This window comes from Mandrillus leucophaeus, unplaced genomic scaffold, assembly GCF_000951045.1.
Source record: "Mandrillus leucophaeus isolate KB7577 unplaced genomic scaffold, Mleu.le_1.0 Scaffold166, whole genome shotgun sequence".
NCBI lineage: Eukaryota > Metazoa > Chordata > Mammalia > Primates > Cercopithecidae > Mandrillus > Mandrillus leucophaeus.
In genome coordinates, this window is record NW_012101654.1 from 4028726 (window position 1) to 4053618 (window position 24893).

Genomic DNA, 24893 nt, shown 5'->3' on the forward strand with positions numbered 1-24893 from the left:
AAAGCAGCAAGACAAAAAACACCCCCCCCCCCCCCCGTATCTGCGGGTTCCACATCGGAAGATTCAACAAACTGTGAATTGAAAATATTTGGGGGAAAAAAGCAAGAAAAATAACAATACAACAATTAAAAGTATAAATAAAAATATGGTATAATAACTGTTTCCACAGTGTACATTGTATTAGGTATTATAAGTCATTTAGAGATGATTTATTGTACACGGGAGGATGTATGTAGGTTATATGCAAATGTGACATCATTTTATACTGGGGACTTGAGCATCCATAGATTTTGGTATCTGTGGGGTCCTGGAACCAGTCCCTGAGGATACCAAGGGATGCCTGTATTTTTGGCCTCCCAGTCTCTTGTCTGGCTTTGTTCAAGACTTTGTGGGTATCTGAACCTCAGTTTTCAAGGAAAAAAACTTTGTGAAGCTCTTTTAGTGATTAATAAACTGATTTACTTAAAGTACAGATTAAGGGAGTTTCGATAAGGAAGAATTAAATATATACTGGTAACAATTTAGATAAGGTCATAAACCATTAAAACTTTTACTACTTAATCTTGAAACATTCTTTCAAAGTTAAACAGTTGTTGTGTAATGCTTTTCTTCTGACATCATCTGCAAAACTAAGGCATGTAATTTTTGAAAGTTGCTTCTAAAGATGACACTTCAGACTGGGCATGGTGGCTCAAGCCTGTAATCCCAGAACTTTGGGAGGCTTAGGTGGGTGGATCACCTGAGGTCGGGAGTTTGAGACCAGCCTGGCCAACATCGTGAAACCCCGTCTCTACTAAAAAAATACAAAAAGTTAGCCAGGCATGGTGGTGCGTGCCTGTGGTCCCCCAGCTACCTGGGAGGCTGAGGCAGGAGAATGGCTTGAGCCCAGGAGGCAAAGGTTGCAGTGAGCCGAGATTGTGCCACTGCACTCCAGCCTGGGTGACAGAGCAAGACTCCGTCCCCCACCCAGAAAAAAAGATGACACTTCAAGTTAATTACTGAAGCCAAGTGTGGGTAAAACGCTTATCTTTTCAGAGGAACCAAATGGGTTTTTAAAAAAAATTGAACACAGAGCTTGATGTGATCTGTTATGTGTCCATCTTTGCTTTGGCTCTCAGGAAACTAGAGCATGGCTTTATTGGTTGTGGTAATTTTCATTAGCCTTGGGATTCTGTTACGAGCTTCTCCTTTCCTCTTCTCATTCCTTGGCTTGGAGAACTAGATGCTCTATGTAAAACATAGGGTTTAGCATATCCTAGGTGTTTTGTTCCTTTTACTTTGCTTGGTTTTAAATCTTGGTTTTTTGGTTTCCAATTTCATTTTATCTTTGTTTTGTGAGCTTTTTTAGCCTTTTGGAGGAGTTGGAAAAACAAAAGGGGAGTTAATTCATGTGGGAATAAAGCATATTTTCAAGTTTTTTTTTTTTTTTTTTTTAAGCATATTGAGGCTGTTACGAAATTTTGGGTTTAAAAAGTGTTAAAAAAGTTTGCTGTTGTAGGCCGGCCGCGGTGGCTCATGCCTTAATCCCAGTGCTTTGGGAGGCTGAGGTGGGAGGATTGTTTGAGTCTGAGAGGTCGAGGCTGCAGTGAGCCGTAATCGTGATTTAAAAACAGGTCACTCTAATTTTGTTTAATTTGGCCTCTTAACATTCATTTGATGTTGTCTAACAGTTCTTGCTCAGTGTAACATTGTCATACAAAGAGTATAAGAAATAAAAGTCATTTGGTATAAGAAATAAAAGTCATTTGGTTTCATCACCTAAAGCTAATTATTATTAAGATAATTACTTTGTACACTTATTTGTAATATAACTTTTATATACGTAGAGTTTTGAAAGCTATTTTGTAAATTTAACAATATAAGATAGTCATCCACAGCAAATATTTTTAGTGGCCAGAAAGTATTTCACTGTGGAGGCTGGGTGCGGTGGCTCACCCCTGTAATTCCAGCACTTGAGGAGGCTGAGGCGGGTGGATCACTTGAGGTCAGGAGTTTGAGACCAGCCTGATCAACACGGTGAAATCCCACCTCTACTAAAAATACAACAATTAGCCGGATGTGGTGGTGTGAGCCTGTAGTTTCAGCTACTCAGGAGGCTGAGGTTGCTGTGAGCCGAGATCGTGCCGTTGCACTCCAGCCTGGTTGCGAGATTCTGTCTAAAAAAAAGGTTCATTGAATGTACAAATAAACTAATGGGTACATCTCTATGGTGAAATACTTTCTCTTATTTACATCTGTGACCACAGTTTTATACTTATTTCCAAATTATTTGAAGTGAAATGGATTGATAGAAAAACAATCCATTTGTATGTATTTCTTTGGGCTTTTAATACCTTATTGCCAGATATTACTTTAGAGTGTACAGTGTATGAGAGTTTCTCTTTTTCTTTAACCTCTCCAGTGCTGGTAATGTTAATCTTTCACATAATTTTACTCACTAGAACACATTGGAGGGAGCAGAAATTAGTTTTTCAAATGATACATTCTTTTATACTTTTAACCTATTATGAACATCCTTCTATAACTGTTGGCTACAAAATGTTGCATTGTGTGACTGTATCATGGTTTATTTAATTATTTCTCTGTAAATGATTTATTTAATCAGTTCCTATGAATGGACACTTAGGTTGTTTCCAAAGTTTTACTGCTATAAACAAGGCTATTTATTTTTGCACAACTGACCAATTATTTTTCCTAGTTTACCTTAATAAAAGTGTAATTGCTGGGTCAGAGCAATTCTTTTTTCCATTAAATGGTTTACTTAGTATTTATATATTTTGATCTAATTTAATAGGTCCAATAAGTTAATAAGTTGAATTCACTTCGTATTTAAAATTGTGCAAATAGTAAGTGAGAAAATATGACATAGTAGACACTGTACTAGATTATAAAGAATGCAAAGGTAAAAAAGACACTGTCCTTGCTGTAACAGGAGTTTGTAACCCAGTGATTGTAGAATTTGAGTCAGTAGCATAGTGATAAGGTACTACTTTAGAGTTTTTGCTTTGACTTTGCCATAATGTCTTTAGACTCTTTGCAGATGTATTTGTTGATGATTCACTTACCTTTTTCCTAAACAGGAAAATAGTTCTGCTTGCAGGATGGGCATTGTTCTTATTCCTTGCATATAAAGTTTCCAAAACAGACCGAGAATACCAAGAATACAATCCTTATGAAGTCTTAAATTTGGATCCCGTAAGTAGTATTTTTATATAATGCATATTAGTTTAATGATCCCATGAAAATGCTATAGGTCCTCATTCTAAAAGAAATTGTTCATTCCTACAGAAATCAGACTTTGGTCAGTTTGTTTATTAAAATAAGACGTCTAATCCTCTTAAGCTATAACTGTTGATTGTTATTAATAATTGGTTTTCAATTGCTGAAATAATAAAAGTATTTGAAGATGAGAGGAGAGGTCACTTTTTTTAGGTGTTTTTTTGTCTTTTTTTTTTTTGAGAAGGAGTCTCGCTCTGTCGCCCAGGCTGGAGTGCAGTGGCGCGACCTTGGCTCACTGCAAACTCTGCCTCCTGGGTTCATGCTATTCTCCTGCCTCAGCTTCCCGAGTAGCTGGGACTACAGGCGCCCGCCATCACGCCTGGCTAATTTTTTGTATTTTTAGTAGAGACGGGGTTTCACTGTGTTAGCCTGGACGGTCTCGATCTCCTGACCTCGTGATCCACCTGCCTTGGCCTCCCAAAGTGCTGGGATTACAGGTGTGAGCCACTGCACCCGGCCTAAAGGCATATTTTTAAGAGAGATCTGTAATATTGGTTAATGCAAAGTTAAAACTGGGAGGTTAATTTGTGTTAGTTGAATGATAAAAATCTTATGACCTTGTATTCATTGACACTTAAGCAGTGTGGTAAAGTCTAGGTTGGGGATCTTAGAAATAACTAATATCAGCCAGGAACGGTGGCTTACACCTGTAATCCTAGCACTTTGGGAAGCTAAGGTGGGAGGATCCCTTGAGGTCAGGAGTTTGGGCAACGTAGTGACACCCAAGCTCTATATAAAAAAAAAAAATTATCTGGGTGTGGTGGCAACATGCCTATAGTCCTAGCTACTTGGGAGGCCACAGTGAGAGGATAGTTTGAGCCAAGAAGGTTGAGATGAGAGCCACACCCAGCTAGAGATGGGGTTTCACCATATGTTGGCCACACTGGTCATGAACTCCTGACCTCAGGTGATCCACCCGCCTCAGCCTCCAAAAGTGCTGGGATTACAGGCTGTACCCGGCCTATTTTTTGATATTTAAATGTCAGTATTATTTTATGTAAATGTGTCATCTGTTTTCACTTTCAAATGATCACATGGCACATAGGTGCTCAATAAAATACATATATTGGACAATATAAGTGTTTTTATTTAAAAATGTGTGGGATGAAATTTATGGGAAAATATATAGGATGAAAAATGGATTTTGTCTTTCTCAAAATACTGAGTAGTTCATATTTTAAGTTCAAAATAGGATTATTTCTTTACAGAATTGTGCTTATTTTTGCTAACAGAAAGCTTGTTTTTTTTTTGTTTTTTTTTTAGGGAGCTACAGTGGCAGAAATTAAAAAACAATATCGTTTGCTGTCACTTAAATATCATCCAGATAAAGGAGGTGATGAGGTTATGTTCATGAGGATAGCAAAAGCTTATGCTGCGTAAGTATCAGGATCCATTACAGATTTTTAAGAATGGTACAGATAAACCAGGTGCAGTGGCTCATGCCTGTAATCCCAGTACTTTGGGAGGCTGAGGCAGGAGGATTGCTTGAGCCCAGGAGTTTGAGACCATCCCTGGCAACATACCAAGACCCCATCTCTACAAAAAATAAAAAATAAAAGAATTAACCCTGTGTGGTGGTGGGTGCCTGTAGTCCTAGCTACTTGGGAGGCTGAGGTGGGAGCATTGGTTGAGCCTGGGAGGTCAAGGCTGCAGTGAGCCGTGACCGTGCCACTGCAGCCCAGCTTCGATGACAGAGTAATACCCTATCTCTAAAGAAAAAAAAAAAGAAAAAGGATAGTTTTCTGTTTTAATAAAATAGTAAAATAGTTGTCATACACTTTGTCCAAGTGCTTACTTCATGTTGATTCTACCAGGTATTTAGGGGACTACACAGCAGCACTAACGTGGTAATTTAATTTAATTAAACTTTAATTTTTGCCATGTAAACTTGATTAAATTAAATGGTGAATGATAAGTTAATTGAGCTGTTTTATTAACATTTTGATTAGAGGAGGGTATACTTAGATCTTGTTATCATTTCTATGTTTTTTTTTTTTTTTTAGGCTTGTTCTGTTTCTCTTGTTTTGACAATGTATAGCTTATCTCATTTAAACTATTTAAAGACAAGTTTAATTTGGACTTTTAAGTACTTCATTTTTGGTATCTTTTTCTTCTTAGAATTTCTTCACACAAGATTATTCTTAGATAATAACTACTGTACTTGTTGAGATACAGATTTTTAAGGTCTCCTTTTTTACTGCTCAGAAACTTTCTTCACAAATCTTTTTAGAACTTCCAAATAATTTTTCTTGTTGGTCTTACACCTTAGGTAAGGTGCATTGTTATTGTGAGATACATATATTCACATATACATTATATGCACACACATATGTCTGTGTATTTATGAAGTTTGAGGAACATTTGTGCACACTTTTGGGAAACAGAATAGAGTATGTTAAAATTAGATGCAGTGATCTCTTGGGTGTTAATCTTCCAGGAGATGAAACTTAACTAGGTTCTTCAGGACTCTTGATAAGTACATCCCCACACAGCTCTTATATTGAATGAAAGAGTAAAATATGAGATTGTCTGTCTTTTGAGGATTCAGTGATGTATAATTTTGTAAACTCGTTTTAAACATGTAAGTAAATACAAGCATCCTTTGGAGATATTATAGGTTCAGTTCCAGTCTCCTACAATAAAGCAAATATTGCAATAAAGTGAGTCACATAAATTTTTTTGTTTCCTACTGCATATAAGTTGTTTCTACTATACCATAGTCTATTAAGTGTGCAGTAGCCTTATGTCTTAAAAAACAAGGTAATACCTTCATTTAAAAATACCGTATTGCTAAAAAATGCTAGTAATCTGAGCCTTTGACAAATTGCTTTCTTTTTGCTGTTGGAGAGTCTTGCCTTGATGTTGATGGCTGTTGACTGATAAGAATAGTGGTTACTGAAGGTTGGGCTGGCTGTGACAATTTCTTAAAATAAGACAACAGTGAAGTTGACTACATAAGTTAAATTCTTTTCATGAAAGATTTCTCTAGCATGTGGTGCTATTTGATAGTATTTTATTCACAGAACTTCTTTCTTTTTTTGTGTAATGGAGTCTTGCTCTGTTGCCCAGGCTTGAGTACAGTGGCATGATCTTGGCTCACTACAACTTCTACCTCCTGGGTTCACGCCATTCTTCTGCCTCAGCCTCCCGAGTAGCTGGGACTACAGGCGCCTGGCACCGTGCCCGACTAATTTTTTATATTTTTAGTAGAGATGGGGTTTCACTGTATTAGCTGGGGTGGTCTCAATCTCCTGACCTCGTGATCCACCCACCTCAGCCTCCCAAAGTGCTGGGATTACAGGTGTGTACCACTGCGCCCGGCCAGAACTTCTTTCAAAATTGGAGTCAATCCTCTCACATTCTGCCACTGCTTTATCAACTTAAGTTTATGTAATATTCTAAATCCTTTATTGTCATTTCAACAGTGTTCATAGCATCTTCATCAGGAATAGATACCATCTTAAGAAGCTACTTTCTTTGCTCAACTATAAGAAGCAACTCATCTGTTCAAGTTTGATTGTGAGGTTCCAGCAATTCAGTCACATCTTCAGGCTCCACTTCTTTAGTTCTCCTGCTATTTCTAGCACATATGTAGTGACTTCTGTACTGAAGTCTTGAACTGTTCCAAGTCATCCATGAAGGTTGAAATTAACTTCTGGCTGGGTGTGGTGGCTCATGCCTGTAATCCCAGCACTTTGGGAGGCTGAGGCAGGTGGATCACCTGAGGTCAGGAGTTTGAGACCAGCCTGACCAACATGGAGAAACCCCATCTCTACTAAAAATTCAAAATTAGCCGGGTGTGGTGGCGCATACCTGTAATCCCAGCTACTTGAGGCTAAGGCAGGAGACTCTGCTTGAACCCGGGAGGTGGAGGTTGTGGTGAGCTGAGATTGTGCCATTGCACTCCAGCCTGGGCGACAGAGTGAGACTCCATATCAAAAAAAAAAAGAAAAGAAATAAACTTCTACCAAACTCCTCTTGATGCTGACATTTTAGACTCTTCCTGTGAATCACAAATGTCCTTAATGGCATTTAGAATAGTGAATCCTTTCCAGAAGGTTTTCAATTTACTTTACCCAGATCCATCAGAGGTATCACTCTGTTTGTAGCAGCTATAGCTTTACAAAGTGTTTGTGTTTTTGTTGTTGTTGTTTTTTGAGATGGAGTCTCACTCTGTTGCCCAGGCTGGAGTGCACTGGCACAATCTTGACTCACTGCTACTTCTGCCTCCTGGATTCAAGCAATTCTCCTTCCTTAGCCTCCCGAGTAGTAGGGACTACAGGAATGCACCACTGTGCCTGGCAAATTATTGTATTTTTAGTAGAGACAGGGTTTCATGTTGGCCAGGCTGGTCTTGAACTCCTGATCTCAGGCGATCTGCCCACCTCAGCCTCTGAAATTGCTTAGTGCAAGTGTTATTATTTCTTAAATAAGACTTAAAAGTCAAAATCACTTTTTTTTTTTTTTTGAGACGGAGTCTCGCTCTGTGCCCAGGCTAGAGTGCAGTGGCCGGATCTCAGCTCACTACAAGCTCCGCCTCCCGGGTTCACGCCATACTCCTGCCTCGGCCTCCCGAGTAGCTGGGACTACAGGCGCCCGCCACCACGCCCGGCTCATTTTTTGTGTTTTTAGTAGAGACGGGGTTTCACTGTGTTAGCCAGGATGGTCTCGATCTCCTGACCTCGTGATCCGCCCATCTTGGCCTCCTTTTTGATCTGTGTGCTGCAGAATGAATGTTGTGTTAGCAGGTGTGAAAACAACATTAAAATCCTTGTACAGCTCCATCAGAGTTCTTGAGTGACCAGGTGCATTGTCAATGAGCAATAATCTTTTGAAAGGAATCGTTTTGTTTTTTTGAGCAGGTCTCAACAGTGGGCTTAGAATATTCAGTAATCCGTGCTGTCAACACATGTGCTGTCATCAAGGATTTGTTGTTCTATTTATAGAGCATGGTAGAATAGATTTAGCATAGATCTTAAGAGCTCTAGGACTTTTGGAATGGCACATCAGCATTGGCGTCAAGTTAAAGTCACCAGTAGCATTAGCCTCTACCAAGAGAGTCAACCTGTCTTTTGAAGCTTTGAAGTCAGGCATTTATTTCTCTCTAGCTATGAAAGTCCTAAATGGCGTTATTTTTCCAATATAAGGCTATTTCGTCTACATTGAAAATTTGTTGTTTAGCCACCTTCATTGTGATCTTAGCTAGATCTTCTGGATAACTTGCGGCAGCTTCCAAATCAGCACTTGCTACTTCACCTTGCACTTCTGTTGTAGAGATGGTTTCTTTTGGAAAATCCTGTGAACCAACATCTGCTAGCTTCTGCAGCTCCCTCACCTCTCTCAGCCTTCGTTAAGGCCTTGCTTTGGATTAGGCTTTGGCTTAAGGGAATGTTGTGCCTAGTTTAATCTTCTATCCAGACCACTGAAACATTGTTCAAATCAGCAACAAGGCTGTTTCACATTCCTCTTATTTGTGTGTTCACTTTTAAGTTCCTTTAAGCACTGTTGCTCTGAATTCACAACTTGACTGTTTGGCTCAAGAGGCCTAGCTTTTGGCTTGTTTTGACTTTTGACATGCCTTCCTCACTAAGCTTAGTTATTTCTAGCTTTTGATTCAGAGTGAGAGACATGTGAGTCTTTTTTTCATTTCAACATTTAGAGACCATTTTAGGGTTAGTGATTTGCCCAATTTGAATCTTGTTGTGTCTCAGGGAATAAGGAGGCATGAGGAGAGGGAGAGAGATGGGGGAATGGCCAGTGAGTGGAGCATTCGGAAAACATGTGTATTAAGTTCTTTTTCTTCTGCAGGTGCAGTTTTTGTGCCAGCTCCGCAATGACAATAGAAATGTCAAAGATCACATGTCACTATAACAGATAAGATAATAGTGAAAACATTAGATATATTGTGAGACTTACCAAAATGTGACAGAGGGACATGAAGTGAACACATGCTGTTGGAAAAATGGCACTGATAGAATTGCTTGATGCAGGGTTGCCACAAATGGCAAAAAAACACACACGATTATCTGCAAAATGCAATAAGAAGTTTACTTGTATTTGGATACTAAGTTATAATAGCAAATTGTGAAAGTGGCATGTGAATGACAGAAGTTTGGGAGATATCACCTTACTTATTTTTGTACTTAGAGGATATTGACTATGTCCCTTCTCTCCCCTTGTTTTGTGGCTTGCTGTTTATCTGTATGGATTACTATATGATTCTGTCATAAAGCAGTGCCATTAGGATTTCTGAAGTGTGTATTACATTTTCTGCATAGCAGTTGTCCTTGAGATTGCTGTCTTTCAGTTAGTGTCTCCTTCAAGCATTTACTCTCTTTTCACAAGTATTGGTATGCCTTGATTGCTGTCTTCAGGTAATTTAAAAAGACATTTCCAGAGGAAGTCAGATAGCCAAGATTATTTAATTAGTAGCTTTAATTTTAGTGCTTTGGTGAAATCTCCCCACCCTACCCCCCAGTCTTAAGGTATTTTAACATTTTCAAGTTTATGATTTTGTTCTCAGATTTGTGGAAATCTGTGATGTGTGGTCACTATTCTGAAAAATGCACAAGAATAATATAAGGCCTTTAGTTTTAACTCAGTTTTGTGGTTAAACTATAGAATATTTTATGTATAAAATATCTTAAATAGTTGACTTTCTATCAGACCAATGAAAAAGTGAAATGATCATGGGACCTAGAACCTTGAGATTATGTAACTTGCATAAATATAACTAAATTAGATAAAGGCATATATTTTACTAACTATAAGTTCTAAGTGCTTGAGTTGAAGTTCCTATCTCGTGAATAACTCTAGCAGCCTTGGAATGCAGTTATATAGGCTTTGATGTGCAAAGTTTTTTAGAACTTGCGTAGGTTATTTGAGATCATTTCTCTCTCCTTAGTTGCCTATTATAATAAACCAGCTGGGTCATTTCATTTTTTTTTTTTTTTTTTTAATCAGATTCTAACTTGAAAGAAAGTCTGGTTATTTTTTAGGAGTTATGCCATTGAATTCTCTGGTTCATTATCTAGATAGAATTGAGATTTTGCTCTCAGATATAAAACCTGTCTTTAAAGCTATTTTATAGCAAGTGGGCAGCATTGTCACCTTAAAGATATGTTAATTTTTATAAAAGCATATGGTTTTTACAGATGAGCATGTAACTTATAATAACTATGCATAGCCAACTCATGGTCACTTGTTTACAGTTTAGTGAAAGCATTCTCTAGATCAGGATTTGTAATCTGGAGTCCCTGAAATTATATACACAATTTATGTGTCTTTGTAATGTGCATTTTTCCCAGGGCAAAGGGGTCATAGATTTCCTTAGATTCATAAGAGAATCTATAATCATCCTCCCTCTAACCCCAAAAAAGTTAAGGGTTATAATCATGTTTAGGAAACTACACTCATTAAATTTTCAAAAATTCTCTTAGCATCATTAATTTTGTTTAAGCTTGTTAAATGTGAATTACACTAAAATTACACAAGTTTTAAGTATTTTAACTCTTAGAAGTGGTATTATACTGAAATAGTAACAAAAAATCATTTGCTTCTTAAACTGACTTTAAGTTGCTGACTTATTTTATTAGATTGAATGTTCAACGTGGTTCCATCACACAGCAGTTGTAGAAGTCAGTTTAATGAGTGAGTTAATGTAAAGAAGTCAGTTTAATGAGTGAGTTATTGTAATCATAACTCCTGTGTCCGTGTAGGTTGCAAAATCAGAATGTCTCTGATATGAGCTGTGCTTTATTTGACAAAATCTGGGAGTATTGTATAGAGGACAGAGCAGTTTGTTTTGCTGCCATAATCACAAAGGCAGAAGGGGACAGAGATGATTATTTTGGGCAGAAGGATCCAGTTAGACAATAGTGAAAGAAACAATAGCTAAAACTCTGAGTTGGACGGACAGTTGTACAGGGAATCTAGGACAAATTTTTTTCAGAAACATCTGTCAATTTTGAAAAGAAAATCTTAACACTATTCCTTACTAACTTGCAACCTGTCTAGTAATGCTCTTCATTGGCCCTGTATTTTTCTGTGGCCTTTAATCAAATAGTGTAAGTGTAGTTACAATTAAATAAGGATTAAAGATATCAAGGCACCTGTTTGTGTACATGACTAAATTGATAAATTTAAAAATATTTTCAAGTCATTGAAAACTGATGAATGTCCTTTTTGCTATTTTATAAAGGTATTTCTGCATCGCCTATCTCAGATTGGAGTTTTGTTAAATAGAAACTACATTGACTCTTAAGTTTTGAGAAGCTGAAGTATGCTTAAAATTAGATTTGACCATATGCAAGATCTTTTACCAATTGGTCTCCAAGAATGCCTTCCTTATTATGTTATTGGTCATTTTTGAGCATGTGTAAAATTTTCTAAGGAATTGGGAATTTATTTTAATGCCTTTTGACGTTTTCACTGGGAACTGGAATAAAACTACTCTTGACTCAGTACCTTGAGCCATTGTCAAAGTCAGGGGTTAAATTTTAGGTATCTAAAAATTACTCTTTAACTTTCACATTCCCTGGGTTAGGAAGCTGCTGTTTAGGAGAAATTTTCCTAGTTTTTCTGGCAATTGGCTTAGGAGAAAATTATGATGTTAGCACAGTGCAAATTACCTTACCCACAGCAATGGAGTTTTACATGTGGTGGTCATTTGTTTCTTTCGGAATGTGGTGCTGTTGTTTTGTAGGGAAGCTACCATTATGATTTAAATTTATGTTTTTAAAAATATGTATTTATCATTATTAATGTGTAAACATGCTCATTGAGGAAATTTTGGAAAATATGTGAGAGTATAAGGGGGAAAAAATTCCCTACAGTTCTCCCTGCCTTCTTGGAAAATGTGGTGGCTTTGAAAGTTTGGTCTGGTTGAACTGGCTAAGCTTGAGAACCATGGGCCAACCAGGAATTAGTATCAAGGTGCAGTAGTTAGCATTTTCTGTTAATGCAGCATTTGTTGCTCCTCCCTTTCCCTTTCTCCTGATTTCAGAGAGACTGTTTTTGATTCATGGAATCAGTATCTTCTAAGAAATGAGTTGGTTGGCTAATGGAGTTTGTCTACATGAGTGCTTATTTTTCAGATGTGGCTTTCTAATTTTGCAACTTTGTTCTTTTGATGCTAGTTTAACTGATGAAGAGTCCCGGAAAAATTGGGAAGAATTTGGAAATCCAGATGGGCCTCAAGGTATGGTAAATGATAATTTTAAAATATTGGCGATATGATATATATTATAAAAATGTAAACCAGATTAAAGAAATAATATTATTTTCTTACTAAACTTATACTCACGTGGAGTTTAACATAGATAAATTGAGCTCTCATTAATTTTTGCTTTATTTTTCTTTCTAAAGACTAGTTTGAACGATATAATTTAAGTTGATCCAGAGAGAAGAGTAATCACTATCATTTCCAATTACTAGTTGATAAAAATTTGGAGGAAAAAATCTATTTTTCTTTACTGACTTCATATTTTCTTATGTGTTCATAGTGTTTATGTAAACTCAGGACATATAAAATAATTTACATTTTCTTGAGAGAAGGAATTTGTACGTACACAGGGTTTTGTTTTCCTTCTTGAAAAATTTGAAGTTTCAGATATAAACTATATCCCTGAACTTTTGTGTAATGGGGACCTACTAATAAGATCGTCTTTCTCAAAGTTTGTTTTTGTGTTGTGGGGGAGAGTTTTGGGATATATTATAGATCCCAAATATATTTAATATATTTATTAAGACTGAAAGTAGAGATTCTTCAGAAACTCGTATTTTTTCTATTTCAGCCACAAGCTTTGGAATTGCCCTGCCAGCTTGGATAGTTGACCAGAAAAATTCAATTCTGGTGAGTGCATTTAAATAAGATACATTATAATGTATTAGACAAAATTTTTGTTGTGTACAATCTGTCTTGGTAATATAAGAAGAACTATTACAGAGAAAATACTGGTGTGCTATTCATTCATTTGAGACAGAGTCTTGCTCTGTTGCCCAGGCAGGAGAGCAGTGGTGGGATCTCAGCTCACTGCAACCTCCGCCTCCCGGAGTCCCCTGAGTGGCTGGGATTACAGGTACCCACCACCATGCCTGGCTAATTTTTGCATTTTTTGTATAGATGGGGTTTTGCCATGCTGGCCAGGCTGGTCTCAAACTCTAACTCCTGACCTCAAGTGATTTGCCTGTCTTGTCCTCCCACCGTGTTGGGATTATAACCGTGAGCACTATGCCTAATTTTAATGTATGATAAATTAAATTGTATATATTCCGTATGGTATTTCAGGAGGAGGTAGGATATCAGTCTCAATCAGTGATAGTACTGCAACCCTAAAATGGCAGGAATTATCTTACTCAGGGATACATTCCTACTTCAGCTTTCTTGAAAATAATTGTTTAAAGGCTGTCTTTGAGGCAATAAAAACAAAATCCACACAGTCTGTGATTTGTTTTGAAAATGACTATTAAGTTATTTTGTGGCAGATTAAAATTGGTTACCTTGAGGGGTATACAGTTGCTGCTTAAGCTTGTTTATCATGCTTCTGCTTAGTAGGAATAGTTGAAAAGCAAGAAGTTACTACCAGATTTAGGATCAAGTAATAGGAGAAAAATCAGTAGATAAAAATTGCTGGTCAACATTATGAAGTGGCTTCTTGATATTTCGCTAAAGGAACGTTTGGCCAGGGACTTCTTATCTCATTTGTTCCCAGGGCACACTACTGAGAGGTTATGGCTATGTAAGTACCTGCCTGACTGGAAGAGAAATGCAATTTACAAAACTGTTCTACTGGTGTTATCTGTATTGTGTCAGTAAATGACAAATTAAAAGGTAATTTATTATAGTGGATATGAACATAGGCTATAGAGCTGAACTACTTGAGTTCAAATCCTGGCTGTACAATTTACTAACTGTGTCCTAGGACTAGTTTTGTAAATGATGTGTACTGCAGGTTTTCTGCCTACAAAAGGAAGGTTAATAATGGTACCTTACTCTTGGAGTTTGAGAATAAGGATTAAACAAGATAATACATGAGGAATCCTTTTAATAGTGGCTCCCCCATTTTAAGCCTCAAAATAAATTCATGGATGTTGTTTTAATTTACCTGATGAAGGCCATAATTCTTTTTGTCTTCAATTCTAGGTTTTACTTGTGTATGGATTGGCATTTATGGTTATCCTTCCAGTTGTGGTGGTAAGTTGTAGCTTTTTAAGTTAACGTTTATTTGGAAAGGAGATTGACATGTTTTGGAGTCTCCCTATAACATTTTTAATGTATGTTAGAATATTGATCCTTGAATTTAAGAATCTTGCTAGGTGAGACGGCTCACACCTGTAATCCCAACACTGAAGCTGAGGTGGGAGGATCACTTGAGCCTAGGTGTTTGAGGTTGCAGTGAGCCATGACCCCACCACTGTACTCCAGCCTGGGCCACAGAGTGAGACCCCAACTTAAAAAAAAATTATATAACTATACTATTAAAGGTCTTCTAAAGATGACATTACTCGAGCATGATAATATGTATATCCTCCCAATTCAAAAGTTACCCACAACTGACCAGACATGGTGGCTCACTCCTGTAATCCCAGCGTATTGGGAAGCCAAGGCGAGCAGATCAGTTTAGGGCAGGAGTTTGAGACCAACATGGTGAAATCCTGTCTCTACTAAAAATACAAAATTAATCGGGCATGCTGGTTGGAACCCAGGAGGCAGAGGTTGCAGTGAGCGAAGATTGTGCCGCTACACTCCAGCCTGGGTGACAGAGCGAGACTCTGTCTCAAAGAAAAAAACAAAAATCACAAAAGTTACAATTGAGTTAACACAGATACATATATACATACGTATACATATACATATGTGTATATGTGTATATATATAACATACATACATATGTGTATCTATGTATATATATTTTAAATACAGGGAAAACTGTCCATTATAATTTTATTTTTGTTATTTATTTATTTATTTTTAAGACAAGGTCTTGCTGTAGTAAGGTGCTGCAAACATGGCTCTCTGCAGCCTCTACCTCCTGGATTCAAGCAAATCCTCCCATCTCAGCCTCCCAAGTAGCTAAGGCCACAAGTGTGTACCGCCATGCCCCACTAATTTTTTGATTTTTTTTGTAGAGATGGGGTCTTGCCATGTTGTCCAGGCTGGTCTTAAACTCCTGGACTCAAATGATTATCCTGCCTTGGCCTCCCAAAGTACTAGGTTTACAGGTGTGAACCACCATGCCTGGCTGACACAGATATATTTAAAGTTTAAAATGAAAGTCTTCCTGCACTACCACCCTCAACTTCGTTTATTTAGGAATCATTGCCAAGTTTGGTGTTTTCTCTTTGAAATATTTTTCTATGCATTCATGTACACACATTTCATTTAAAAATTAACCTTTAATGAGATTTTACTGTATGTATGCATTATTCTGTTTTTTTTGCTTAATATATTGAGGATGCAACATATAGAACAGCCTCATTTTTTAAAGCAGCTGTATAATACTATAATATGGAGATACCATTTGATTTTTACCATTTATTACTTTTGTTACTTGTGTCCTTTCTGATCCTGGAGTTCCTTTTAGTCACATAGTGAAACTAATTAAGTTGTTTGTTTTGCCTTCTTCAAAGGATTGTTGCAAGAATCCAATCATATTGAGTAATATGAATGAAAGTTTCATGTCACTTGTAAAATTACGCCTACATTTGTTTATCAAGTATTTATTGAAGACATGTTTTGTGTCTAAGAACCAGCTTGGTGCTTATAGCAGTGGGTAGTTTTATCCCTTTTTGGTCTTTAAGGAATTTCTATCCAAAATGGTAAATGTTTTAATTATATATATGCAGTGACTTAGGTTAGTGTTTAGGCGTCAGACAATATAAATATTTGCTAAAGAAATCACTTGAAATAGCAACAAAGAGGTGCTTATTTTAAGACTCAGGTATTTTTGTTGTTTTATGAATATTTAGAAGATTTGACCATAAACATATTCTGCATCAAACTTAACATAAGGATTTTGTTTTGGTTTTTTTTTTTTTTTTTGAGACAAGAGTCTCCCTCTGTCACCTAGGATGGAGTGCAGTAGTGTGATCATGGCTACTGCAGCCCTGACCTCCTGGGCTCTAGCAATCTTCCCACCTCAGCTTCCGGAGCAGCTGGGACTAGAGGCATGTGCCACCGTGCCCAGCTAATGTTTGCATTTTTCTTTTTCTTTTGTAGAGACAGGGTCTCACTATGTTGCCCAGGCTAGTCTCAAATTCCTGGGCTCAAGCAGTCCTCTCACCTCAGCCTCCCAAAGTGCTGGGATTACAGGCATGAGCCACCTCTCCCAGCCTATCATAGTTTTTATAGTTTCTTTCTTAATTTTATTTGTGTTTTAGGGCTCTTGGTGGTATCGCTCAATACGCTATAGTGGAGACCAGATTCTAATACGCACAACACAGATTTATACATACTTTGTTTATAAAACCCGAAATATGGATATGAAACGTAAGTAAACTTAAGTAACTTTGCTATTAATCACATTATTTTGTGACTCACTTATGTGGGGTTGATATATATATATTCCTTAACTCTGTACTAGTGAGATTCCATTGTACAGTTTTATAAATAGTTAATTTATATAATTAAAGCTAGAGAAAAATGCCAGCACCCTTTATCACATTTATTAATTTATATTTCCATTGTTCACGTTTGCTCATGTATTTCATCAGAAATTTTACCAGAAGCCTTATGCGTGCAGTTTTGTAATACTAGCTAACATTTATTATTTGTTGTATGCCAGACACTGCTAGTTGCTGTACATGTCTTGACTCATTTAATTTTTGCTGTGCTCCCGTAAGTTAGTTCTGTTTTTAAGTACATCTTATAGATGAGGAAACTGAGGCACAGAAAAGTAACACACTCAGGGATACACAGTAAGGGATATCCAGGATTGAACCCAGGCAATCTGGTTCTTGAGCCTTAAACCATTATGTCATATTGTATTGATTGTAGTAAAAATAAAAAGTCTTAGGTGTATGAAAGGAAACTGTTAGAATATTTCATTCCCATTTCTTATTTAAAAATTTGAGAAAAAAATTTTCACTTTCTTTTGATTATATAAAGCAAACATTGTAGTTTATCCCTGGGAGATAGAGTGTTGCCTTTCAGAATGATGGCTCTGCAAAAATCATAGATGCTCCTCCATCCCTCCTTAAAAAAAAGTGATAAAAGAATGTAAGTTTTAAATTGTGTTTCTGGGACCAAAATGGACTTTTCTGTATTTTGGATTTGGCAATTTTACTAATTAGTAATGAGAAAGACTTACGATCATATATGACTGTGTGTGAACAGATTTTACATTTCTGAATGAGTTAATACTACTTTGCCTTACCGAAAATATTACCCTTCCTAAAGCTGGATTGAAATGTTAATACAGAAACTTGTTCCCTTATGAAAATGTTTCATGTTTATAATTTTAAGTGTGCTTTTTGCCTCAATCATTTTGATTTCTGTTTCTTTTCTGAGGATGGTATCCTTACACAGCTTTGTCAGGAAGCGTTGTTTAGCTGGTGGATTTCTTTAGACATTCTAGGTTATTTTAGCTGTTTTAGGAACAATTTTTATTAAGTAAACATTTGAGGGTAGTAATAGTAGTAGCTCACACAAGTACTGTGCTTGCTGTGTGTCAGGCACATATGAAGAAGCTGAGATACACAGATATGAAGAATATTATCCTAGGTCATTTAGCTAGGAAGTAACAAAATACCAAGGTCTGTGCACTTAACTTCTATACTATCCTGCATTTTGTGAGTACATTACATGAATTTTTTTTTTTCTCCGAGACAAAGTTTCTCTCGTCTTCCAGGCTGGAGTACAGTGGCGCAGTCTGAGCTCACCACAACATCCGCCTGCTAGGTGCAAGTGATTTCTCCTGCCTCAGCCTCCCAAGTAGCTGGGATTACAGGCGTGCACCACTATTGCCTGGCTAAGTTTTGTATTTTTAGTAGAGATGGGGTTTCACCATGTTGGCCAGCTTGGTCTCGAACTGGCTGGTCTCCAATTCCTGACCTCGTGATTCTCCTGCCTCGGCCTCCCAAAGTGCTGGGAGGCGTGTAGGCGTGAGCCACCACCGACCTGTGGGTTTTAATCATGTGTATTTCCACGAAGTCCTCTCGGGTTCCATAATACAATTTTTTGGAAAATGACAGTGCATGTTAGTTTACACAAGGCCTTGAGAAGTCATGTAGTAAAGAAACCTTTAACTTGTTTACATTATTTTCAGCTTTATTTAACCATAGGGCCCCCTTTTTTCTTGTAAGTTATTAATACCACACAGAATACTAATGTTCTATAGAAAGTTTCTGGGGAACTTTCAGTGATTTTAATGCCTCTAGTTGCTTTGGTGTGCTTTATTTGATCTATACTTCTGTTCACTTGTGGTGGTTGATACTGTGTACATTTTAAAAAGGGAGATGTTACTTTTTTTATGGAAGGAATGAATACTTGTCAGTGGAGTTCAGATAATTTTTAGCATTGTGCATGTTTAGAAAAGTGCTTCACTTTCAAGTGAATTAAGTATCTCAGGAGGGGGAATTAATAAATGAGCATATTTATTTACCTTCATATTTTGTTTTCTTAGGTCTTATCATGGTTTTGGCTGGAGCTTCTGAATTTGATCCTCAGTATAATAAAGATGCCACAAGCAGACCAACGGATAATATTCTAATACCACAGGTTAGGCTAATTTCCCAAATCCCCCGATGAGCAGTTAAATATTAAAGTGAATACTTTAAAAAAAAAACAACTGTGTTTTTGAATAATTATTTTATTTATTCTAGCTAATCAGAGAAATTGGCAGCATTAATTTAAAGAAGAATGAGCCTCCACTTACCTGCCCATATAGCCTGAAGGCCAGAGTTCTTTTACTGTCTCATCTTGCTAGAATGAAAATTCCTGAGACCCTTGAAGAAGGTATTTGTGATTCTGGTATCTACAGTTTTAGTGGGGTGAAAGCAGCAGATTTAATTAGACTTAATGGTGTGTATTAGTTTGTACTCCATTGCTCTAAAGAAATACCTGAGACTGGGTAATATATAAACAAAAGAGGTTTAATTGACTCATTGTTCTGCAGACTGTACAGGAAGCTCATTGTTCTGCAGGCTGTACAGGAAGCTTGGCTGGGGAGGCCTCAGGGAACTTTTATTCATGGCAGAAGGCAAAGCCAGAGCAGGCACAGGCAGAGCAGAGGTCTTCACACGGCCAGAGCAGGAGGAAGAGAGAGTTGGGGGAGGTGGCACACATTTTTAAACAACCAGGTCTTGTGAGAACTGATCTTGAGAACAGCACCAAAGGGAGAACTCCGCCCCCCAATCCAGTCACCTCCCACCAGGCCCCACCTCCAGCATTGGGGATTACCATTCAACATGAGATTTGGGTGGGGACACAGACCCAAACCATAGCATGGTGGTGCAATGTTTTTTGTTGCTGTTCTTTTTTGGGCAAAAAATTGCTTAAGGACTTTTTAAAAAAGAAGTGTATATGCTACATAATTACTTCACAAATGATTTGAAGATCTAAGTAAGTCAGATATTTTGGCAGGTGTTAAAATTTAGTGTTTCAAGGTGAGAGAATGCTCTGTATGAGAAATGTTTAGTTAGTTGCAGATCATACAAAAGTTCCTAATGATTTTTTTTAAACGACTCTGTAAGTTTTTGGAGGGAGCAAAATGGATTTCACAACAACCAACACCTCTCACCTCAGCATCTGCAAGCTTCCTCCAACAGTGGTTACCAATAATGTCTGTTTTATGGTTATTTAAAGCTTCATAAGTACTTGAAGCCATGTATTTTGCTTAAAAGAAAAGTAGTTGATTGAGGCAACAGTGTTTCTAGGGATGTCATTAATTATCTCTTTTTCACCAACATTATTTGAATTACAGTTTTAAAAGACAGTTATTATCTCTAGGAAATAAATGTTCTTTTTGAATGATATCCTACCATCCCCCACCTCCTTTAAGGCAGTAATGCAATTAAATGCTTCTGAAAACAAGGCCATGTGATACTTAGTAATTGTTGATAGGACAGGATGCTTATGGTGGAATGAAGGAGCACTATTTAGGCATTATCATTGGAGTTGCTTTGAAATACTGAATTAACTAGTAATTCTGTTGCTAATGTTCTGTAGAGATGCATAAGCATCTCTATTTTTACTTACCTGTAAGAAGCAGGAAACCATTGTTAGGTTGAGTATCAAATCCATAGGTTAATGTGGTCTTAATAGTTAGAACTGTTATTAAATGCAGTATAAGTGAAAGAGTCTCTCTCTTTCTCTAAGTTGCCCTCTTCTTCTCTTCTGTGTCTCTCATCTCTCCCCCTGTATTTAGTTGACATATTTATTTTGACATATTTAGTTGATCCGCCCACCTCGGCCTCCCAAAGTGCTGGGATTATAGGCGTCAGCCACCATGCCCGGCTGGGAGTTGGTTTATTAAGCCTAATGTTATGTTATTAAAAATTTGTCTTTGAAATGTCTAATCTGAGCTAGGGTTTTATGGCTGATTTTCGACATAGTGATACTGAGGAGAAACTCTTCCATTCAATCTGTAAAATTCTGAGATCATGTGAAATATTTGTGGCATAACATTAATATTAGTTTTGGGTCACAGTGGTAAAGATGCTTTAACTGTAAAATTAAAATGATCTGTTTCAGGTTTTTTATTCTTTTGCAGATCAGCAATTCATGCTAAAAAAGTGTCCTGCCCTACTTCAAGAAATGGTTAATGTAATCTGCCAACTGATAGTAATGGCCCGGAACCGTGAAGGTGAGGAGGAAATATAGTTAATTCTGTTATACTTTTTATTGCAAGCATATGCAGATTATACTTCATATTTTAGGATTTATGGGTACTCAGTATAATTCTGTCTGCCAGTTCAGTGAACTTTTTCAGTTTTACTCATGGCTTTTCATATTTTTTTTCTATATTTTCTGTTATTTAAAGTCTATATCACAGCCCACTGTGGGGTTTTTGTTGTTGTTGTTTGAGATGGAGTCTTGCTTTGTCACCCAGGCTAGAGTGCAGTGACAAAATCTTGGTTCAGTGCAACCTCTGCCTCCCGGTCTCAAGCGATTCTCCTGCTTCAGCCTCCTGAGTAGCTGGGATTACAGGCGCGTGCCACCACGCCAGGCTGATTTTTGTATTTTTAGTAGAGATGGGGTTTCATCATGTTGGTCAGGCTGGTATTGAGCTCCTGACCTTGACCCGCCTCAGCCTCCCAAAGTGCTGGGATTACAGGCATGATAATTTAATTGTTTTATTGTTCAATTGTTTGCAAAGATTTAAAATTTCCTTTTTCTTTGAATAATTTTTGAGTTAAGTCATTATTTTTTTCTAACAGTGAATTTGAAATAATTATTTAACTAATATAATAGTGATTCATATGTTATGTAATTTTTATTAATTAATTATAGACGGCATCTACCAGGGCTGGAGTCCAGTAGAGTAATCATAGCTCACTGCAGCCTCAAACTCCTGGGCTCAAGCAGTCCTTCTACCTTAGCTCTCTGAGTAGCTAGAACTACAGGCGCATACCACAGCACAGAGCTAACTTTACATTTTGTGTAGAGGTGGGATCTCACTTTGTTGCCCAACTGGTCTGGTTTCCAACTCCTGGCGTTAAGCAATCCTCCCACTTCAGCTTCCCAAAGCCCCGGCATTATAGTCATGAGCCACATGCCTACAGGCATCTAGCCTTTTTTTTTTTTTTTTTTTTTTTGTATAGAAGGAAAAGAATGAGGAAATTTGTGGTCGGTAACGGAAAGGAATACCCTTAAAAAAGGATAGTGGTATGGTTTGTTGTTACTGGCGATGTTGGTTCTTGTCATGGTGTCATATGTTGGTGATACTGATAATGTCTGATAATTTACTATTTTTGAGGTGAAGCAAATAATTTTTCTTTTAAAAATCAATGGTTGTTGCTGGAAAATGTTCATTTGATCAAGTTTGTGTAATTTTAGCATCTTCTCTGGTAACTTTTAAAGGAAAATCTTCATTATGATCTTCAAATTTGAGATGTTAAGGATTTAGTGTGAATTGTGTTTTTTGTGATGAATTGTATACTCCTGAACATGTAAAAAGTCCAGCCCTGTTTCTTTTTTTCCTATTCTTTCTAAGAAAGGGAGTTTCGTGCTCCAACTTTGGCATCCCTAGAAAACTGCATGAAGCTTTCTCAGATGGCTGTTCAGGGACTTCAGCAATTTAAGTCTCCCCTTCTGCAGCTCCCTCATATTGAAGAGGACAATCTTAGACGGGTTTCTAATCATAAGAAGGTAATTCTTTGCTACTTTAAAGTCAGTTTTGAGCAGTTTGTCCTGTCCTGTCACTTAAAGGTAACATGAATAAAAGTTTTCTGGAAATAGTTACTGTGCATTTTTTAGATTTAGAATGTCTTAAATATTCTAAAACTTTCAGGTGGTTCTGTTAACATTTTCATGACTAGGTAGCTGTTTTATAGTACTTTACTATTGTAAGTGGCTTTACTATTTTGGGGGTTGGTGCATTTAAACAGTCAACAGTTAGGTCCTTATATTATGTTACCAAAAATAAATGTACTGTCTACTTTCCAATCATTTTATTCTTGGCTTAAACGTTGGGCAATTGTTTACTGGTTAAGTATGAACAACAAAAACATTTAATAAATTAAATAAAGACCGTTCTTATTTAGAATGTGTAATCTATAGTACAGACATGATAATGAATCTTAAGGTATAACAAAAATTTGTATAAATGAGGAAATACAAGAAACTGAAGTTCAATTCTAGTAGGAGATTTTAAACATTATTTTGTATATAATAGATAAATGAGCAATAGACATTGGATTTGATAGTATATTAATGTAGAATTAATAAATGCATGTTGGAAATTTATATCAGAGTTCTCTGTCCTTTCAAGTACTCATGTTCCCCTTATAAATTTGATTATATGCTAAGTCATAATTAAACACTTTAGAATCTAAAAGCAGAGATTTTACATGCCTCATGATCTAATCTGTGTCTTTGAAAGTGAAAAATAACTAGCACCAAAGACCTGGAAAATTAAAGAACATGCTCCTAAGTAACCATTTTGCCAAGATGGGTATTACTACAGTAACAGCTATATTTTAAGAATAACAAAAATGAGAATATTGTGTAGTAAAACCTTGAAGGTGCGCCTTTATTGAGGTTTATTTTTACTTTTGTTAGGTAAAAGTAAAGGTTTATTAGTACAGGTTTGGTAATAGTAAACCTATTAATTGCAATTAAAGGTTTTTGTTGTTAAAATTGAAAATTAACTGAGGACATCAGTTGACAAAGTTTTTGGTTGAGTCAAGATTCTTATTTTTTTCCCCTCCAACTTTATTTTTTCTAATTTTAAAAAATAAGCCTGTATTAACTTTATAATTTAAAAATTTTTAATTCAAATTTTCTTGGAGAAAAAGGTCATGAAATGCCATGTGGTTATTTTGTGCTTTGAAATGCACATTAATCAACATTTTTCTAAAAGTTGCTGGATTTTGTTGTAGTTAAGGTGTGAGTAATTTTCTTTTTATGAAAAGCTTTGTGAGTTAGGGAATTATGTATTTTCTTTTTTTTTTTATTCAGTATAAAATTAAAACTATCCAGGATTTGGTGAGTTTAAAAGAATCAGATCGTCACACTCTACTGCACTTCCTTGAAGATGAAAAATATGAAGAGGTTATGGCTGTCCTTGGGAGTTTTCCATATGTGACCATGGATATAAAATCACAGGGTAAGTGGGAGGTTTCTCTGTTGAACATTGCTTCCCTTTTGATAGATTGGTTCTCATTTATTTGACTCAGGATTCTCAAAACACTGTACTTAATAACAGAACTTGTTATTAGACTTTGCAGAACCTGTCAGATTTTGTGTGTTGGAAAATGATTTATACCTAATAGTTTGAGAACACTGATGGAGTCCTACTTTTATTATCCTCATAATGGGATGAAGCCTGAGAACTCTGTTCTGTAGTTCAACTTTTAGCAATTTCTTAACTTTCCAAAGAATGGTGAAGACTTCCAGGCATGATAAAAGAATGAGATATTTGAAATATATTATTAGTATGAAAGAAATAGCTGCTTAGTTGTAAAATTAAATTTTTAAAACCCAACTTGTTTATGTTAATTAAATGTTGAAAATTACTATGTTTTACGCCACATTTCATGTGTTTTTCTTACCCTACCTCTATATTTTCTTTGAGGGAAAAAAAATAAAGGCTATTTTTCTACCTATATAATTGCCCTGTGTTTCTGTTTCAATATCTGAATGGTCTTAGAATACTGAGAGAATTAGAGACTATCTGCTCCATTCTTCCATTGTGGTGGTGGTCTGAGCTTTAACATTCGCTAAGTTACCATTATGAGAACATTCTTTTAGTTACCAAGAATACAGGGATGTATTAATAATGGTTTCTGTCTTTATTTTATTTAGTTATTTATAAATAATTTTTGAGATAGGGTCTCACTCTGTTGTCCAGGCTGGAGTGCAGTGGTGCGATTTTGGCTCACTGCATCCTCTGCCTCCCAGGCTCAAGCAGTCCTCCTACCTCAGCCTCCTGAGTAGCTGGGACTACAGGTGC

General features: G+C 36.7%; 1 protein-coding gene across 1 annotated transcript in view; it reads left to right on the forward strand.

Moving 5' to 3' along the window:
- LOC105536956 (translocation protein SEC63 homolog) overlaps window positions 1-24893 on the forward strand; it is a gene marked incomplete at its 3' end in the record, with an annotated part of 102560 nt that overhangs the window by 42862 nt on the left and 34805 nt on the right. The window contains exons 3-13 of the mRNA XM_011976442.1: window positions 3081-3195; window positions 4543-4655; window positions 12417-12478; window positions 13074-13132; window positions 14423-14473; window positions 16660-16768; window positions 18903-18997; window positions 19102-19234; window positions 20991-21083; window positions 22434-22588; window positions 23900-24047. Coding sequence (XP_011831832.1) covers window positions 3081-3195; window positions 4543-4655; window positions 12417-12478; window positions 13074-13132; window positions 14423-14473; window positions 16660-16768; window positions 18903-18997; window positions 19102-19234; window positions 20991-21083; window positions 22434-22588; window positions 23900-24047 — 1133 coding nt within the window. The remainder of the gene's footprint in view (window positions 1-3080; window positions 3196-4542; window positions 4656-12416; window positions 12479-13073; window positions 13133-14422; window positions 14474-16659; window positions 16769-18902; window positions 18998-19101; window positions 19235-20990; window positions 21084-22433; window positions 22589-23899; window positions 24048-24893) is intronic.